Source organism: Plutella xylostella, chromosome 2, assembly GCF_932276165.1.
Source record: "Plutella xylostella chromosome 2, ilPluXylo3.1, whole genome shotgun sequence".
NCBI classification, from domain to species: Eukaryota; Metazoa; Arthropoda; class Insecta; order Lepidoptera; family Plutellidae; genus Plutella; species Plutella xylostella.
Genome location: NC_063982.1, coordinates 586,745 through 606,684, shown reverse-complemented (window position 1 = coordinate 606,684; position 19,940 = coordinate 586,745). Strand labels below are relative to the sequence as shown.

Sequence of the window (19,940 nt, the reverse complement as noted above, 5' to 3'; positions counted from 1 at the left end):
TGCACGTCTTTCCTTTCTACGCAGACTACAAAATTAAGTAAGAGGACGCTGTCTCGTCTATAAGATGTCCTTATTTTCCATTTTCTAATAATTATTAATGATCAATGCACTTTTCTCCAATATTAAGTTAAATCCTCTCCGTATATCAAGGCTAGAAATACCTATTTGAAATCCCTGCACAATATTGAAAATATACCTTGGCTGTATAGATGTATGTTACATAGCCTCATCGCCATATTTAAAAGTACACATTTGGGTGACGCCATGACAGGTCACGTGATGTAAATTTTTGTCGGGCATGCGCAACGATCGCAGATTTTCCAAGTGATTTTTGAAACGGTGAGATTATTTGGTAAAAAAATAACTTTCTTTTCTTTTAATTTGGTCATCTATAAGTTTAGTTCACCTGTGAGCGTGATAAAGTGTGAGTGCTAACCGTAAATTATCTTAAAACGGGAAGTGTTTGTGTGTCGCAAAGGTCACATCTCAAAATGGGAATGTCTGTCTCCAAAGAAGCAAATGGTTTTTGTTCTTCGTTTTCCTGGGCTGGTGCATTGTTCACCGTCGGCCGCTATGCAGTGACACCTCAGTATCGTATCTAAAACCGTATTTGCACTATTTATTCACTGCAATCGGCTAAGTAACTGTTGCTGCGACGGTGATGCGTAATCTTTGGCGAGAAAATTAGCCTTTGTCAGGGACATCTTCGCATATTTTGCACAAAATTCGTCACGAACGCCTTCTCTGCTGTTTTGAAAACATTTCCGACCATCTTTTACCTCTATTTCAAGCTTACATTGGCATTTAATAAGCATCGTAACTTTCGATACATCAGAATGATTCATTTGAGTATGTAACATTTCTTAAAATTTCTCTTTTTCGTATATGAAAAAGACGATCTAGTCACGGCTAACATGTTCGCGAATAGTAAGGTTACACTTCACGTATTAATTCGGCAATAAGTCTCAATTGTGCGAGGTTATTGATGACATCATGATTGCTGTTAATTTAGATGATAAATACAGAGACATGTATAGCTACTGTGGGTGCAATTCATAAACAATACATATATGCATCACTTCGCTCTGTATGTCGAAACCATTATTTGTACACGACATATTTTAGTGGTTACTAAGTCCCTCTTTGCATTAATTTAATTATTATTGCCTCCAGTCTTGGTTTTATTCTTCCCTTTCTAAGTATAATATCATGCCACAAATGCTATGGTTTGTAGTTACATGTATATGGCAGTGGAATTTCTGTCCTTCTTGCTTTATTGAAGACCCACAGTGCTATAGCTTTACTATGGCCATACTATTCAAATTATTTAATGGTGAAATCGAAGGGTTAGAGTTCAAAACAAGGACCCATTAAATCCTAGGCCAATTGAGGGTTAAGATCACCAGTCCGGTGTGACATCCTGTGGCAATAGAGTCTTATATTCAATATGGTAAAAGCTTAGTGTTATTATTACACTCTTCTCAAGTTCCCACACAAGATTACAATGATAAACACAATGCTATTCCCACCTTAAATACATAAATTGTTACTCGGCAAAATGTGAAAGTTTCTTATGTCTCACTTTAAATTAAAAAGAAGAGAAAGAGAGAAGTAAGTCTTACCTGCCTGCCAAATGTGGAGATCTTGGCTCCTGACCCCAGAACTGAAGGAATTAATACATCATTTGTCATTTGACCTAATTATGTATCTTGTTAATGTATGAAATTTTATACAGCTCAAAATTATTGAAACATCAAATACATATTCAAATAGGTATATTTAATTGTTTTAACCCCTGACGGTAAAAAATGCACCTCTTTTTCCGTTATCTGTCCGACTGTGTATCTGTCTATGGTAGGATAGCTCCGAAACAGCTGAACTGATTTTCGTTTTGTTTTTTTTCATCATAGATAATGTTACCCCCAGTGTTCTTGGCCATATTTTATCAAAATTGGCTGAGCCATTCAAAAGTTATGCGACTTTTAGTGTTGAATATCAGAGGTTTTTATTGTTGGTTAGTTTGTAAATTACATAGCAATATAATTTACTAGCTGTTCCCGCGAGCTTCGCTTCACCTTAAAAAGTTAGCCTATGTTCTTAATCCCAGAGTCTAGACCTTCTGTATACCAAATTTCATTCTGATCCGTTCAGTAGTTTTGGCGTGAAAGTGAAACAGACAGACAGACACTGTTACTTTCGCATTTATAATATTAGTTAGGATTATTATTTTATAAATAAAAGTGAGTACACAGCTGTAACCTAAGCCTGACCCTACACAATTTATGTACAATTTGCCAAAGAAGTCATTCTATTTATCTTAATGGCCCTGTAAATAAGAAAATCGATTTTATTTATCAAAATGATGTCATTTGTGTGAAGGAGAACAAATTATCATAATAAAACAAGCACTTTCAAGCAGAATAAAATTTATTTTCTGAAGATTTGTTACATACTTACTAGAATTATAACCTGATTTATATTCTACTAGCTGTACCCGCGAGCTTCGCTTTGCCTTAAAAAGTTTTCCCATGGGAATTCCGGGATAAAAAGTAGCCATGTTCTTTCTCAGGGTTTAGACCATATGTATACCAAATTTCATTTAAATCCGTTCAGTAGTTTTGGCGTGAAAGAGTAACAGACAGACAGACAGTCACAGTTACTTTTGCATTTATAATATTAGTTAGGATGTCAATTGGTTGGCTCCTTTCATGCACTCCAAGTGGATAATTATTGGCTACTAGTCATAATGATGATGAGAGCTCTACTGCATTATCTTTGCTGATCGATGGGACTCTCCATTGACTCAGAGATGGATGCGGTTACACACCAATTAATATATTCTTGTTGTATATGTCGCAGGCAACTGGTTTAATCTCCTGTTTGATTGAACCACTAGCCCGTTCATTGGATGGCGCTGTTCAGTTGTATGACTAGGCCGAACGTTGATTGTACAAGCGTCACAAAACGTCCAACTAGTTAGCTGACTTAAAATCAGTGAGGTGGTGAATAAAACAAATATGGCGTCTAACAGCTAACAGCTGACACAAAAAGCAACTATATTGTTAGTTTTTTTGCAAATTAATTAGCTTTAAAGTGTGTTATTTATGTTAAAATAGTGTGACAACATGGATTTACCTATTATTACGCTGCGGGCGGATAGTTTCAAAGAAAAAAAGTGGCGAAACTGTATAATTAGGAACAACAATATGAAGGTACGGTTATTGTTATTGTTTAGTTAATTTGTGAGATAAGAGCTTTGTAACATAGTCTTTTTGTTGACTCTTGTCTGGTGATGTTCACCCTAACCAGACATTACAAAGTTGCTATACTATATCCCATTCAACGACTTCGCTGAATGACGTTCAGTCAAGACGTCGAACGTTACAATCAACGACTTGACGAGTTGTCCTTTAGTCATACAACTGAATAGCGCCATCCAAAGAACGGGCTAGTGGTTCAATCAAACAGGAGATTAAACCAGTTGCCTGCGACATATATATATGCCTACTAACACTAGATGTAAGAACATTGTATTACTAACTACTATGGACTTCTTGTCTGATAATAAATAAATAATAATAATTATAAGGGTATCTTCCAAGTACCAAGGAACACCAACTCTGTTGTCTAAATTCCGCAATCCCACTAATATTATAAAGACGAAAGTGTGTGTGGGTGTGTGTGTATGTATGTTTGTTAGGTACTTCTTCATTTCAAAACTACTAAACCGATTTTAATGAAATTTGGTTTGCAGTTAGCTGACACCCTGGCTACTTTTAAGAGTGGAATTCCCACGGAAAACTTTTGAAGTTAAGTGAAGCAGAGCTCATGGGAACATCTAGTATCTCATAAAATCTATGTCAAATTATTGGTTTGAGCTTGTGTGGTCCTATGTTTGTTGAATGATAAATATGTTCAGATATTTTGACTGCCTTTGAGTTGTTAGTTTATAAATAGGTCCTTTGATCTATGCTGATGGTTTATGGATAGTTTATTTTAGTAGCCACTTCTTAAAGGCTTGGTAGGCGATCCCATTACTCATCGCATAGCCATTTTGTGGTATCAGGATGATGAATGAGTACTATTGGTCAAGCAAATTGTGAGTTTGGACATTGATTGGTAAATTTAGTGCTTTTTATCGATATTATAATATTTGAATGGTGAGCCAACCAGTAGTCAACTGTTGGACATAAGATTCGCTAAAAGCACCTGCTTGTAACCAGAAGGCCTAGCACGACGCGCGAGACGCTTATGTCGAGATGTGTTAAACGTTTTCCGTCGCACTCACTCTCGAAGCCGCGCGATGTGAGTGATCGTGCAGCAGAACTTTTGTCACGTCGTGCGCGTCTTGCGCCCCGTGCTATTAATTCAGGATTTGCAACCAGTCTTTCCCAACCCCTTTTCACTTATTGCTACAGGGTGTCCTCACTTTGTCACTGTAAATTTATAATGTGAAATAAATGATTTCATTCTTTTTATTTTCAGGATGCCGCAGACAATGTGATATTCTTCCAAAGTGACAGTGTTGTGTAAAGCAAAGTGGACTCTAACGCTTTGAGGATAGCAGTGCTAATGCCATGTTAGGAACATCAGTGTTTAATGTTTTTTGTATGATAGACTTTCTGGATTTATCCGTGGATAAACTGTTCCTGTGGTAATTGTGAGTATTATCTCTTGTATTTTACTAAATAAGCACGTAATTTTAAGTCTGTTAGCAGCAAATATGCACCATCAATAAAAAAAAATCTTCTTGCCAGATTTTTGATTAATATTACACTATATTCTGTATTAGGGTCAATTCAGACGTACCACAACCACACCACAGCCACAACCACACCACAACCACGCGGTGTGGTCGGGCGTATATTTTGTATTGACAATGAATAATCCAATTCACACGTGCCACATTTTGCCGTTGTCATCGACCACCTGTGTAATACGACCACATCGCAACCACAACGCAACCACATCGCAACGGCAACGCCGCCACGCGGCGGCGGCACCGCGGCAACCTGTTTTCCGTATTAACTGCACACGACGACGTGGTTACCACATCGCAATGACAGCGACAACGCAACCACATCGACATTTTGTCGCTGCCACAACGCAACTGCAAAAAGCCGCTGTCTCACAATTCACACGTAACCACAGCTTGACCACATTTTGTCGCTGCGACGTGGTGTGGTTGTGGTACGTGTGAATTGACGCTTAGCCTCCGCCAAAGCTATATCAGACACTCTGATATTCGCCAAATCTTGTGAACATCGCAAGTAGTGTAGTGAAGGCTTATTGTAATAAAACATAAACCTCTTCTCTAGTTTAGTCCATAATCTGAAAGAGAACTGTCTTCCGATATACAGATTCTCATCTTCCAAGCCCTAAGCTTGTACACAAAATCTGCGACTGATTTGACAGTTTTTCAGGGCAAATGCTAGGTTTTTGTCATGTGACGTCGCAGCTCAGTTTTGTGTATATAAGCCCTTTTTTTCAAATTCAAATTCATACCATTTATTCAGAGACAGATGCTCAATTTTATCACTGTATCTCCCCACAGATGGCGCACTTCCCCCAACCAGCCTCCCTCGAGGCGGCGTTACCCCTCCTCACCAGGCCAGACCTGCGCCTGCGCCAGCAGCTCGGAGACCAGCTGGTGGAGCTGGTGCGGCGCGAGCCCGAGATCAGCCAGGATGTAGCGGCCCAATTGTTGGATGCCCTGACGGCGTGGCTGCAGGGAGGGAACTTTAAGGTGAGGGTCTTAACTAGATGAATTAGGAAGGAGTGAAACCATCAAATTGCGTTACAGCAACTGTCTTAAATTTGTGGATTGGGTAGAAATGACACAGCACCAACGGCCGCTATACACTGGTTTGTTATCGACGTCGATAAACTCGATCGACAGCGCCGTGTTTATGGTGAATAGCGATATAGTGACGTTTATCTACGTCGACAACAAACCCGTGTAGCGACAGCTGTCATATTTAAAGATATGCCAGGTGAAATGGTCAGTCAGTAGGTCGATGTAGAACTATTAGGGACACGTTCAGCGGTGGCTTGTCTCGTATCCAAACCATTTAACTGCCTTACAGCAACTGTCTTGTTTGTGGTTTGAGTAGAAATTACATAGGTCCTGTCACATTTCAAGCGATAGCAGGATGGACAGTTAGATACTAAAACTAAGACCTATGGCCCAACAGTATAAATAAAATAATCTCATAACATCGCAAAAGAACTTAAAAGATTTCAATCTCTAACCATGACATCACCGACATTCGTGACCTACACTCCTGATCCAGGGTTCAGAATGTACACACAATGGACACAGACAGATAGACCGACGCACACCTACACACTTCCTGTGTTTACCGCGCGGTTTAGATGGATGTAAGAGTGTGATTACTTTGTTGGTTATTTTTGTCTTGCTGTATGTCGTTGTCGCCCCTTGGGAGGACTGGCTGGCCTATGTCTGAAAGTGATAGTCGGTGAAGGTTTTGAAGTAGGAAATAAACAAAAAGAAGTGAAGTATGTTGCTTTAGGGGATTAAATAATGGCGATAAAGTCTAGGTAATAGGCTGCCTTTCAGTAAATTGTTAAGTACTTAATAGTTGTCTTTGATGAGTTCTCATACATACAAAGATGAGTTTTCTGTGCGTTGGACTGAAGGTACGTGTTTCTTATACACATGGATATTATTACAAGCAAAGTTCGGATACATTCATGATACGTATCAGTGAGAGAACCGCCTTAGGGGACACGGAAAAATACCTTTCAAGACGAATATGAGTACATAAATGATCAAATATCTAGCTCATACCAAAAATAGCGTACCTAAGTAAGTTACTTCTTTAAGGAGTTAAGGGCAATTTATTGTACACGCAATCCTATCATTTATCCTTGTTCGTTGTATAGCTTAGCTTGGCTGAATAGTTTAGAAAGAATGTCTACCTTCAGTTACCATTAACCTTCCATATTTATAAGTTCTGATTAATCATCTCGTTAAAAAGTGGCAGAATATATAAGACAATTTGTCTTGATCACCAATGAAATTGCACTCTGTATGTAATGGCATAACCGGCTTAATTTTATATTATTGTAATGGACTTTAACATCGAATGTCCTTAAAATATCCATCCAGACATTCCGTCTGACCTATTTAGGTACTTATTTCAATTGAAATACCCCATAACTCCTTGCTATTAATCTCAAATCTTTATAAAGGCTATTATTGTATCGCGTAATGATATGTAGTTTGATTCCGTATGCTCTGGCCACGGTCCGCTGGTTGGTCATAGACCATTGGGTTAAGACAAGCGAGGTTGTAAAGGCTTAAGCGTAGTGATAAATATGCCATAATACTCGGGAGCTAGGCTGGCTGAGCTGAAATTGAGGGGATATGTACAAAGGTTCCACTCGAGAGAGCCACCTACAGGAACTTCTCCTTCTCTCAGAATAGAATAGAAAATGTCATAATACTACTTGAGTTTCGCATGGCATCTGGATGACGGGATGGCGCAATGGTAAGTGACTCTGACTGCTGTGCTGTGCCGAGAATCCCGGATTCGATCCCGGCTGAGGCAGATATTTGTTTAAAGACAGATTTTGTTCTCGGGTCTTGTTGTTCAAAGGCCTGTTATGATGGTTCACGTTTTGTAATGGCTAAGTATAGCAGGAATATTATATCTGCCACAGGAAATACGCACGCATATCATTTCAATAACCAGTAGATCATAACTTGCGTAGATCTAAGTTGTGTTGTGAAGCCAAGACAGATTGGAGTGTTCTGGATAAAACTTGCGTTTTACAATTTCTAGAGGTGAGTTTTAAAGATTAGTATATTTTTTAACGCACATTTTTTTCCATTGCTATAGTTATTGTGAAGGTAAACGATAAAATGGAGTAATAATAATAATAATAATAATAATGTCCTCCTAGTCGAATTTCGACCACGGCGGCCAATCTCAATTGAGATCAGCCATCTACGCAGGAGTAGATTATAGTGCCCAAGTGTGCGCAGTACACAGGAGCACTCTCTGTTCCATCACTCTCATAGCCCAATGGGACGGATTGACCGACACGACTGGAGAGAGCTAGGCGCAGGACCGACTGCTTTACATGCCCATCCGACAGCATGGATCGTTTCACTGTTTCGGACATCAGGTGATCAGCCTTCTATGTCCTAACCAAACATAGAACCATAATTTAGAAACACAAATTGATGGTCCCACCCGGGAATCGAACCTGGGACCTCTGGGTCATGAAGCGAAGCTTCTACCACTAGACCACAGAGGCAGTTAATAGATAAAATGGAGGACGTCGGTGTTAGTAGTAATAAGATATATCGAAGGATTAGTTATCAGTATTATTCACTGAGCTCCTGAATGTACGGCGACCCCGCTTGAAGGTGTGGTGAGCTTATATGGTTTAAGTACTTCCGGTGTTGCTGTGACCTAATCTAAATATAATTGCATAGATAAAACGCATCAATACGAATTATGTCTATGTCTATTCGATTTATTTCATGAACATTTGTGTGACTTGTAGGTATGTTCATTTCCCCAAAATATTTTACTTCAGCGATTCTCACACTGCATGTCAACGCACTTACTTTTTATGCACTCACGCGCGTAGGTGTGTATTCACTACGGCCCTGACTCATTACCAGATCCATTTTCAAGCACACACTTCATGCCCTTCCAAAAACACGCACAGCAGCTGTACATACGTGCGGATATCAATGTTTCTCCGCTTGTATGTGCGTGATCTCAATGAACGTGCGTGAAGCAGCGCTCGAACACGCATTCACGCAACATGCAGGGTGATGCGTGGCAGTGTGATAACAGCCTAACGAAAAAATATTGATTGCTAACTCGTATACTGGTTTAGCTGTAGTGTTTATCACTGATACGCTAAGAAGATCAACCCCTAATCGTCCCACTGATGATTAACCTTTGGTGGACTTTACAACGAGTCCGGAATACACAAAGTAATAATATCACCATATTACACCTACCGAGTAGAATGGCGAGACATCCTCGGTCGATCCTCGACCAGTGAACGGCTCACAGCGGGGCGGACCGGAGCAAATCGGTGATGGTAAAAATCGTCACATGCCTTGATTCCTTCTGTAACTCTGTAACTATGTAACTTCTATCACCAGGTGGCGCAGAATGGGCTGGAGGTGGTGGCGGCGCTTGCGGAGCGGCTCGGCGCCGACTTCTCCGTCTACGTGCCCAGTGTCATGCCGCATATTATTGACAGGTAATTGTTTTAATTATTGGACTTATCATGTTCTGTGATCCGCCAGTTATGGTACAAAGTACAGGGTACCTGGGTATATATTATCTTCAAATAATAAAAATAGTGGCCATTTTGAAATGAAACTGGACTAATGACGAATCGAAAGGCGTACGGTCGAGAATTAGACCCCAGTTCTCCATCCCTGTCTGTCAATAGCGGTCGGTTTTATGAGTAGCTTTAAAGTTTTGTACCTAGTTTAACTAACGGACCGTCTACGTCCGAAATAATAAAAGGCGTTTTGTTACTTTGTCAAGATAAATAAGTGTTTAGCTAGGTAGGTACGTATGAAGCTTATTGTTCATAGTACTATGACAGGGTGCGATACAACATTATGTTGGCGGCGAAAGCCCAAACTTTTTACATTGAAACAACGTAAATAAAACCCGATGCTTTTCTCCTCAACAGACTAGCAGACACTAAAGAGGGCGTGCGCCACATGGCCCGCGTGTGCGTGTCCACACTCGCAGCCAATCGCTGCGCGCCTCCCAAGAGTCTCTTAGCGAGGCTCACGCCGGCTCTAGCTCACAAGGCTCTACACGCCAGGGAAGAGACCTTGCACGCTATCAGTGATTTATTGGAGGCGTGAGTATACTTATAATTACATAGACGATGCAAAATAAAACATTGAAGCTGAGTAAATGACTAAATGGTACTCCCAAGAGTCTGTTCAATGGACAGATTGTGTCAAACAATATCAGGAAGTATAGATTAGTTTAATCTCCTAAGAGTCTATGAGCGAGGCTCACCCTGGCTCTAGCTCACAAGGCTCTACACGCCAGGGAAGAGACCGTATTTTTTTCAACTTTTATCACCAATAGAGTGCCTTACTTTCGAGCATAACTTAAAATATTATTTTTCCAAACAGGCACGGCGCCCAAGAGTTGCAACTCCGCGCGGCGGTGCCCAACATAGCGGCGCTGCTGAGCGACCCGGGCGCGGCCGTGCGGGACGCCGCGCTGCAGCTGTTGGTGGACGTTTACAGACACGTCGGTGAGTAGAATATAACATGACAATCACGTCGGGGTCACCACTATGTAAAAACATAGAGGATATGCCATTTAAAAGTGAGAGTTTGAGGGTCTGCTGACCGATCACAGTGCGACCGTCAGGGTCGTCGCGTTGCAACTGTTGGTGGACGTTTATAGACACGTCGGTGAGTAACTAACGCTAGTGACTAGTAACAACATAGCGGCGCTGCTGAGCGACCCGTGCAGCTGTTGGTGGACGTTTATAGACACGTCGGTGAGTTGTTGTATTCTTATCACGTCGGAGTCACCACAATGAAAATACGAAAAGGATTTGCCATTTAAAAGGGAGACTGCGATAGTCGAGAGTCGCTGCATTACCACTGTTGGTGGGCGTTGGATCACGTACAGTTAGATTCACGAAAGAATACCGCGATAGATACAAGAATAGCGGCTAATCTGCATAGCGCGTACGAATAGCGGCGCCCGCGCTTAAAAAAAATCAGCATTAATTGGCTGTGAAATCGATGTGGTCGTATCACGTCGGGGTCACCAAAATAAATAAGCAAATTCTTGTGGCTCATCTCCATTTAAAAAGAGTTTCCTTCGAGCATGCTTCAGGTAGTTTTGAAGCGCATGAGGTAAGATCAAATTTAACCGATAGAACTGTCACTATATCACGATCTGCGTTACACAGCGATGTTATTGACAGAATAAGAGTTGCCAATATAGTCCAGAATAGTTAACGAAGCTATACCATTCCTTCATTCCTGATTCCACTGTTCATAGATCCTCTTCATAAATTATGTGAAATAACTAACCCTCCTCCTCCTATCTCCTCAGGTGAAAGACTCCGGCAAGACCTGAAGAAGAAAGAGCTAGTCCCAGCCCAGAAGATGGCGCTTCTCGAGCAGCGGTTCGACGAGGCGCGGGAAGCTGGCCTGCTGTTACCCACAGGTGAATATACAAGTGTTATACGATGACGACTGTGCGTCTTTTGAAAGTATACAACCTACAAAGGCCTGAACGTACCCATGGTGTAGCACTGTATATATAATCGTTTGCAATAGAATCCAACAATCATGTAAACAAATATGGCGGGCTGACATTGACAGCGTATTGTTTATGGCCATAGTGATGTCATAGTGTTCTAATTAGATTAAATATATAAGCCATAGACTATAAAATAAAACTGATTATATATAAAAAGTGTTTATTAAAACAAATTTAAATCTTCGTCTTCGTCATCATCACTATCAGAAGTGTCGCCGGTGACCGTAATTATAAATGGAACCACTGTGTCATCGCTTGCCGTGTCTAAAATGCCGTCGAGCTTTTTCATTTCTTCCTCTTCCTTTTTTCGTTTTGGTTAATTATATTAAAGCTCTTGAAAAATTATTTTATTGTATTCAAATAATATTAAATTAAAATAATTTATTGAATTAAAAATAAAAGATAAATTCAGATTACGAACAACACTAACTTTTCAATGACTTATAGAGTTCGATGAGTAAAAAACTAAGATGACAGCTTGTCAAATACTTCGAAATTTTTTTTTTTTTTTTTTTTAAATCTATTTTTATTTGGGGACTTTGGTTTCTGTAGAAACATGTCAGTCCCATCATACCCTAATACAAGATAACAATCAGCTATTTCTTAACTTTAAACTAAATCTAACAAAACTAAATAGTAGCTTGCAATTTTCAGACTGTGGGCTTGCTAGAATATATTGCATGGCTCCTAAATCTAAAACATTAATATTAAGTAACTTAAATAATAAATCTCTGTCGGCCTGGTTCCGGACACACTCCATTACTAGATGTTGGGCATCTTCAATCACACCACACCGATCACAATTGGGGGATTCTGTCTTCTTCATCAAAAAACCAAATTTATTTAATGGCAAGTGTCCGGAACGCAGTCTGTGAGCAACAATAACATTTTCTCTACTAATATTTATACTTGCAAACCAAGGTACTTTGAGGGGTTCACTTTGTATAGTTTTGTACCAAATGCCTTTGTCTTTAGATTTAACATCAAAATATTCTTTCCATAAATTCCAACATTTCATCCTTATTGTAGGTAGTGCCTCAAAGTAGCTTGGTTTGATACTATATATTACACCATCGACAGCGGCTAGTCCGGCTAACTCATCAGCTCTCTCGTTACCTCTTACTCCCACATGGGAAGGGACCCATTGTATGTTCACTTTTCTGTTAGACACATTAATACTATTTAACTTATTTAAAATTTCATATGCTACAGATACACCTCTGCATCCAGAGGCGCAACGAGCTATATGTTGAATAGCGCTTTTACTGTCAGAGAAGATAACTATTTTCTCTGCTGGCAAATTCAAGGCATAAGAGAGTGCTGTTGAGATCGCCACCAACTCTGCTGTCATTATGGATACATTCGATACTATTTTGTGTTTGTAGCCAATATCTAAATTGTGATCATAGTATGCAGCACCGGTCCCACAATCTTGTTTGGACCCATCAGTAAAAATTTTGTACCAACCATTATATTTCTTATAAATTTCCATGACAGTCATTCGAAATTTTTACGTTGCAAATGTTTTAACAAATTTAACTTATAAATACAAGTTAAACCGTGTTGAAGATAATGTAAAAACAATGGTGCGTTCGTTGAAATCAGACTATGATCATAATTGCTCGTCAAATGTATGTGATTACGGAGTAATCGTGACAATTTGGTTTGTTTACATGATTGTTGGATTCTATTGCAAACGATTATAGTTTCTGGACCGAAAACTATTTTTTTTACTTGAGAGTATACATGATTTCTGCGTACTAGCTTTGTGTAAAAGGTTTAAATTTTGTTTGAAACTGACTAGTTTCGACTCTTTACGTCAGTAAAAAAGTTGAAATTCGTATAACTTTACACACAACACAACTTCAATTTTAAACCTATTTTAAAAATTGTCAAAAAGCAGTATAAATTCGGGGGTTAACCTTGAGAAGTTAAGGTGAATCACACTGTATCATAATTATGACCTGTTTCTTTCACAGCGGTATCAAACAACGACGAGACAGACTTCGTATCCCGCACCGTGAAGCGACAGATGACGATACCGACCGCGCCGCGCCGCGACGCCGACAGCGGCGCCTCCACGCCAGGTCAGTGCCATCATCATCATCATCATCAGTCTATAACAAACAACGACGAGACAGACTTCGTATCCCGCACCGTGAAGCGACAGATGACGATACCGACCCGACAGCGGCGCCTCCACGCCAGGTCAGTGCCATCATCATCATCATCATCATCAAAAAAGACTTCCAGAAGTTTACCGAAACGGAGGGCGTCTGAGGATAGTTAAAATGGCCAGCAGAAAACCTGCACTGTGGTCGTAGCACATGCTGACCTGTTACCTTTTTGACTCTCTGGATAGCAACTATTCAAATATTTCTTTATCTTTGTCGGTCTTGTTCATCATCATCAGACTACATAGGTCCACTGATGGGCAACTATTTAACATGTTGACTTACTTATGCTTTTCTTACCATAATTTTTTCAATGGTCAGATAAGGGTTATCTGAGGAATAACAGTGATGCTGTCGCGTCTGAATATTTGTATTTGACAGTGACAGCAACAAATTTATTCCTCAGATAACGTAACTCTAATTATAAACCAATAATTTAAGCATGACTGACCCCCTATCACAAATGATACGTATCATTATCATAATTTTATAAATTTTCAGCATTAAACATCAGTTGAAAAATTTACTAACGCAAAACTAATTCTTTCCTAACATGTCTGCTGTCTTCGTCGTGGACGTCTTCATCATCACCAATGGACTGATCACCTTCACCTATGGAATGATCACCATCACCAAATGGACGGACCTTGGCCTACAAACTGTCCTTTTAACCTTTTAATCTCTCCCACCTCTATCTTCCGAATTTATTTACTTACAAACTACAAACAATATTGAATGATTTATCTCTCTTCACTATTTCTAATTAATTAAACATTCACGTTTAAAATTTGACTCACCTAAATCACATTAATAACAATAATTCTCTTCCCATTATCATATTTACGTAAAATTTTCCTCTTATCCCCTCTTAAATTACCCCCAATGTTACAATCTTTGGGTATTTTGCCACAAATAGCCGGTGAACCCCCCAAAAGGACAGTCCCAGGCCTGTACAGTCTGCCATCTGGGAATAGGAAACCTCCGCCGCCCACCAAACTATCCAGTGCAGGTAAACCTATATTTTTTTTACAATGATTAGAGTAACTTGAAAGTTCATACGACAATACATCTGCATTAGCCGTAAAGTTCTTGAAATGCATACGTGAAAACGTAACTTTCTCAAAAAAATTATAAGTATGACAACATTTTTCACGTTTAATAATAAATAATAAATATGTGGGGACATCTAACACACGGCCATCCGACCCCAAGCTAGGCAGAACCTGTGTTATGGGTGTCGGACAGCTGATATATCTACACAAATACATAGATAGATAGATACTAAATATTAATATCAACACCCAAGACCCAAGTACAAATATCTGTCTTTAAGCAAATATCTGCCCCAGCCGGGAATCGAACCCGGGACCTTCGGCTCAGTAGTCAGGGTCACTAACCACTACGCCATTCGGTCGTCAATGTCGTCGTTTCATATCGAATTATCTGTAATTAATTATTAAAATTAATATTTCTTGTTGGTTAAATCTGTTTAATTATCCCGCACCGATAGTATAAGAAGGTATAGGAAGGTAGGTATGCGGTATTTACAGTGTGTTATTTACAGTTTTCTCACAAAAGAGCAATTTTCTAAAACATTCAGTAGTGATTAACAGTGCGGATGGTCAGCCATCGGCGACCAACATTCCTCTCTCTTTCATCACTCATATCACAACTATTCTCTCTTCCTCCAGTATCAAGCGCACCCCTATCCGCCGGCGAGGCAGGCGCGGTCTCCTGGGAAGCCTTCGAAGCAGCCTTCGCGTGCACAGCCCCGGCGGCCGTGTACGGGGCGCGCGGGCTCGACGACCTGTGCCGCCACGCCGCCGCGCTGCTGGGGGACAAGACCGCCGAGTGGGAGAAGAGGGTCGACGCGGTGAGTGGTTTAAACCGACCAATCGGACGTTCTGATCGGACCAATCGGACGTTCGATTGAGACGCCACATGTGTTTTAATCCCCATGCCAATCGGACTAATTGAGGTCCAATCGGACGTCCTAATCGGACTAATCGGACGTCCTATATGGTTTGAGACTAATTGGACGTCCGATTGAGGTGCCACGTTTGTCTCAATTAGATCCCAATCGGACTAATCGACTCCCAATCCAATCGGACGTCCGATTTAGGCGCCGATTCTATCGGAAAGAACGCTGAGACGTATACAACGATGATAGACGTGAATGTGGTAAGGAGGATCTACCTCACTCTCTTATGTTTTAAACTCATATATTTTCTGTATACTGTAGAATGTAATTATGTATATTCCACCGACAAATGTTGCCTGGAAGGAATTTCTTTTTGGCAATAAGTCCGTATTGTATGCTTTTACTGTGTTTTCATTTGAAAAGTACTTGTTTACTGTGTTATGTAAACAATAAAGTGTCCATAAATAAATAAACTAATAATAATAATACCCTTTTCCCCCACAGTTAAAGAAGATCCGTTCGCTACTAACAGCCAACGCGCACACACAGTTCCCCACGGAGTTTTACGCGCACCTGAAAGAGCTGTCGGTGCCGTTTCTGGTCGTCATCAAGGATTTGAGGAGTCAGGTGTGTTGGGTTTACATACAGGGGGTACAGATCGAAAAGGGTTCAGTAAGCCGAAAGAATTAAATCGTGTATAGCTGAAAGAGTATGACTCAAGAAGTTACACTGACCATTTTTTGGCCCTTCGGTCCTGTATCCCTTTTCGCTTACCTACCTATATGATGAAAAACTAAGTTTCTGAGCGCACCTACGACTCTACATGTCTCGTTGCATTAAATGTGCCGGATTGCACCACAGCTCTCGTTGGTTCGTTGCTCGTCAGTATAGGGTGACCCCCTGACTGTGCACGCGCAGTGGAGCGTTGAATTTCTCCCTTCAGAATCGACATCAATGTATGTTACTTCTACTGTGTCTAATATAACATGTCATATTTTTCAGGTGGTCCGAGAAGCGTGTATCACGATAGCGCACATGGCCAAAGTGTTGAAGAACAAACTGGAACAGTTCGTCCTGTATATCCTGCAGGAGCTTATCAACTTGATACAGAATGCTGCTAAGGTAAGAGAGCTGATAATACCCTTTAAATATAAAGGAAAGTTAAAATATTTAATTGATTTAAGAGCTGATAATTAATATCTTAGGAATCATTCTGATCCTGCCGTGTCACAATGTTTGTATTAGACAGTGACAGCAACAATTTTATTTGTCAGATAAATGTAATGCTATAATGTGTGAATGTAATCCTCGAAAGGGTAGTGAGTGAGCCACCCGCTTACTACCCCTTTTCGCTGTGCATCTATACTGACGTGTTTTAAAGTTTGTTTGGAAGAAATTGCTTCTTGGCAATAAGCCCGCTTTTGTGTACACTATTTTTATGTCCTATTTTTTGTAAACTGTGTTTTAAGTGAGCAATAAAGTGTTATTAAATAAATGATTTATTATGTTTTTTCGTCCCCCAGGTGGTATCATCAGCGGGCACGGTCTGCGTCCGCTTCATCGTGTCTCACGTGCACTGCGCTCGCCTGCTGCCCGCCGTCGCCGCGAACCTCACCTCGCACAAGAGCAAGGAGATACGGTCCACACTCAGGTACACGCCGGTGCACGCGACATGACCTAGCGGTCCGGTTCACGGATGATGGCCAAAAATTCTCAAGTATACAAGGATTCACGTCAGACGATTGACAAAAGATGACCAAAATTGAGACTAGATATAACTGTCAATGGTGGCTCATGAGACGAAGTGTATGTCGTCTGATATCTAGTGTCTAGTACGGGTTTGATAATTTGTCGAAAACTATAAAAGTTTTCATTTTCTCGCAGATAAATTAGCGCGTCTTGCGGAAACTATCATGAAACTTTGGACAGATAATGTGACAGAAGAAAACCTAAACTTCTAGCGTTTTCGTAAATTGCAACACCCGTACTACTACTAGAGGATACTGTTGTTTTGGTGACCAATCATGGTCGACATTAGTGTTGGTCCCCGATGCCCTAAGGAGAAGAATGAGACTAATGTAATATTATTTTTTCCCCCTTCCCAGTGAGGTGCTAGTCCTGATCCTGGAGAAATGGTCTCCGAGCATAGTGGAGAAACAACAACAAGTGGTCCGCGACGCCATCCGCCGCGCCGCCGTCGACGCTGATTGTAATTGCCGGACGCACGCGAGAAAGTAAGCTATTTTTATTTAAGGCTTCCTCAAACAGTGCGCGTTACGGGCGCTACACACACACACGCACTCACGCCTTGTACTAATCTACTCCCTTGCGGGGTAGGCAGAGGTGCATTGCTGCACCCACTTTTCGCCAGAGTGTTATGTTAGTCCCAATGTAATAGGGGGCGGGCCTATTGCCATTTTACGGGCACATCCAAGACCTGAGAACAAATATCTGTGTTTAAACAAATATCTGCCCCAGCCGGGAATCGAACCCGGGACCATCGGCTCAGTAGTCAGGGTCACTAACCACTACGCCATTCGGTCGTTTACGGGCGCTACTACTATTATTTACTATGGTAAAATACCACCAAACAGAGCGCCAGCGCTAGCAGTACTTGCTAGTAACGCGCCCTATTTGACAAAGCCTTTCACAACACGTTTAGAAACACGTTACTAGGGCGTTGATACGCGTAAACACGGTTTGCAAGGTCGCTGCAAAAGTGTCAATTCGCGAAAACTCAAAAGTAGATTAGGTAACTTCGAAAAAAATATCCCCTTCAACACGTTTAGAAAATCGCTGAAAAGTGTCGATTTGTGTAAGCGCGTATAAACTATTGCCACAAAACCCTTAAAACCTCGCTGTTGATTACAAATACGCGTAAATACCTGTCGATCATCGAATCTCCTCTAAAATAGGAGGTTATATTGCCACGATATTCAAGCGTTGCAGGCGCGCTGGAGATAGTTCAATTTTCGTTTCAAAAGATGCGCGGAATATTTCGCCATTTCTTCTCGTCAACGACTGAACCTGTGGTAGAATATTGTGATTTTCGACAAATAATTGTACAAAAAATCAATAAAAAATACATACAGACAAATTGAGAACCTCCTCCTTTTTTCCAATTCGGTTAAAAGTGTTCATACACAGTATTCTAAGCCATTTTCTCTCTACCCACAGAGCGTACTTCGCGTACATCCGCATGTTCCCCGAAGACGCGGAGGCCCTATTCCTGAGGCTGGACTCGGCCGCACAGAAACAGATAGACCGGGAGCGGCACATGGCCAGTGCGGACTGCCTGCATACTGTCGCTAATGGTACGTATCATCATCTTCATCATCACGACCCACCACGTCCCCACTGCTGGGGCACGGGTCTCCTTCCAATGAAGGAAGGGTTTAGGCCTAGTCCACCACGCTGGCCTAGTGCGGGTTGGTAGACCCCAACACAAGCAAGCTTGTGCTGAGAGATTTTTCGGGTAAGTGGACAACCACAGTGTCGGATGTTTTCAAGCTGCCCTAACTAGGCTACGTATAATAATTATACTTCATAATAAAGTGGTATCTATTCTAGTTAAACTCGTATATGGGCGTTCCACCAATAACTGCGCTGTATTTTTCGCGATACAGAGGCGTTTTCTACGTGGATAACGGTCCCGTGTATAGTAAACTGAAATAACCCCCTCTATTCCCTCCCTTTCCCCACCATTCTACTCTCTTTACTCCCCAATACCCGTTTCATCCCGATAAGATATTAAAATATTGTGTGTTATTTTCTCTTACAGATAGAAGAATATTGACAAGCCCGCGCAGTCCCTCCGTCAGTGTATCCGGTACGTTCACATTATGACTAAGGTTTTATATTAGTATATAATGTACACATTAAATTACATTATCTGTATATTACTGTACACACTGACTCCTGTTTTTATTGCATATCTGTTGAGGTTGGATTTTGAAAGCGCAGATTTTGCCATAAAAATCATAGATGCATTAAAGAAATAAGTTTGACTGATGTTTGCTTTCAATATCCACCGCATTTTATGTGTCTGCCTTCCTATATTTGCATAAGATTTTGGCTAGTGAATTAATTTTGAAATTGCATGACAAGTTTGCTTAGTTTGAATACAATTTTCTATTTTTATCTAATAAATAAATTTAAATATCTTGCGAAGATGTATAAATTTTTTGACATACATATTTATATAAAATATTATTTACACAATAGCATATTATGTCATAAATATATAAAATGTATAAAACAAGCACTGTACAAATATAATATAAAATGTAATAACACGCATGTTTTAACTTAAGCAAAAACAACATGCAGAAATAAGCATGAGCAATCTCAACAGTATTATGTTTCAAATTAATCACAATACGTTTATTTATGTTTTGACCATTCGTCCGAACTACGCACATAAGAATCTAAATCTAAAACTTAGTCTAGACCCAATTCGAATACCTTAACATAACAAAACAACAAAACCTAACTCCTCTTCTCTCTTTCACGCTGCCCATTGGATACGGTTTG

At 40.4% G+C, this 19,940-nt stretch overlaps 1 protein-coding gene across 1 annotated transcript in view; it reads left to right on the top strand.

The window, feature by feature from the left end:
* The first annotated feature begins 220 nt into the window (after positions 1-220).
* LOC105383039 (CLIP-associating protein) overlaps positions 221-19,940 on the top strand; it is a 50,360-nt gene continuing 30,640 nt past the window's right edge. Inside the window, exons 1-16 of the mRNA XM_048624016.1 lie at positions 221-339; positions 4,486-4,660; positions 5,555-5,746; positions 9,155-9,255; positions 9,700-9,876; positions 10,160-10,284; positions 11,103-11,216; positions 13,292-13,399; positions 14,403-14,495; positions 15,178-15,359; positions 15,912-16,034; positions 16,410-16,529; positions 16,931-17,058; positions 17,513-17,641; positions 18,585-18,721; positions 19,189-19,236. Of these exons, the coding sequence (XP_048479973.1) occupies positions 5,555-5,746; positions 9,155-9,255; positions 9,700-9,876; positions 10,160-10,284; positions 11,103-11,216; positions 13,292-13,399; positions 14,403-14,495; positions 15,178-15,359; positions 15,912-16,034; positions 16,410-16,529; positions 16,931-17,058; positions 17,513-17,641; positions 18,585-18,721; positions 19,189-19,236 (1,777 nt within the window). The 5' untranslated portion in view covers positions 221-339; positions 4,486-4,660. The remainder of the gene's footprint in view (positions 340-4,485; positions 4,661-5,554; positions 5,747-9,154; positions 9,256-9,699; positions 9,877-10,159; positions 10,285-11,102; positions 11,217-13,291; positions 13,400-14,402; positions 14,496-15,177; positions 15,360-15,911; positions 16,035-16,409; positions 16,530-16,930; positions 17,059-17,512; positions 17,642-18,584; positions 18,722-19,188; positions 19,237-19,940) is intronic.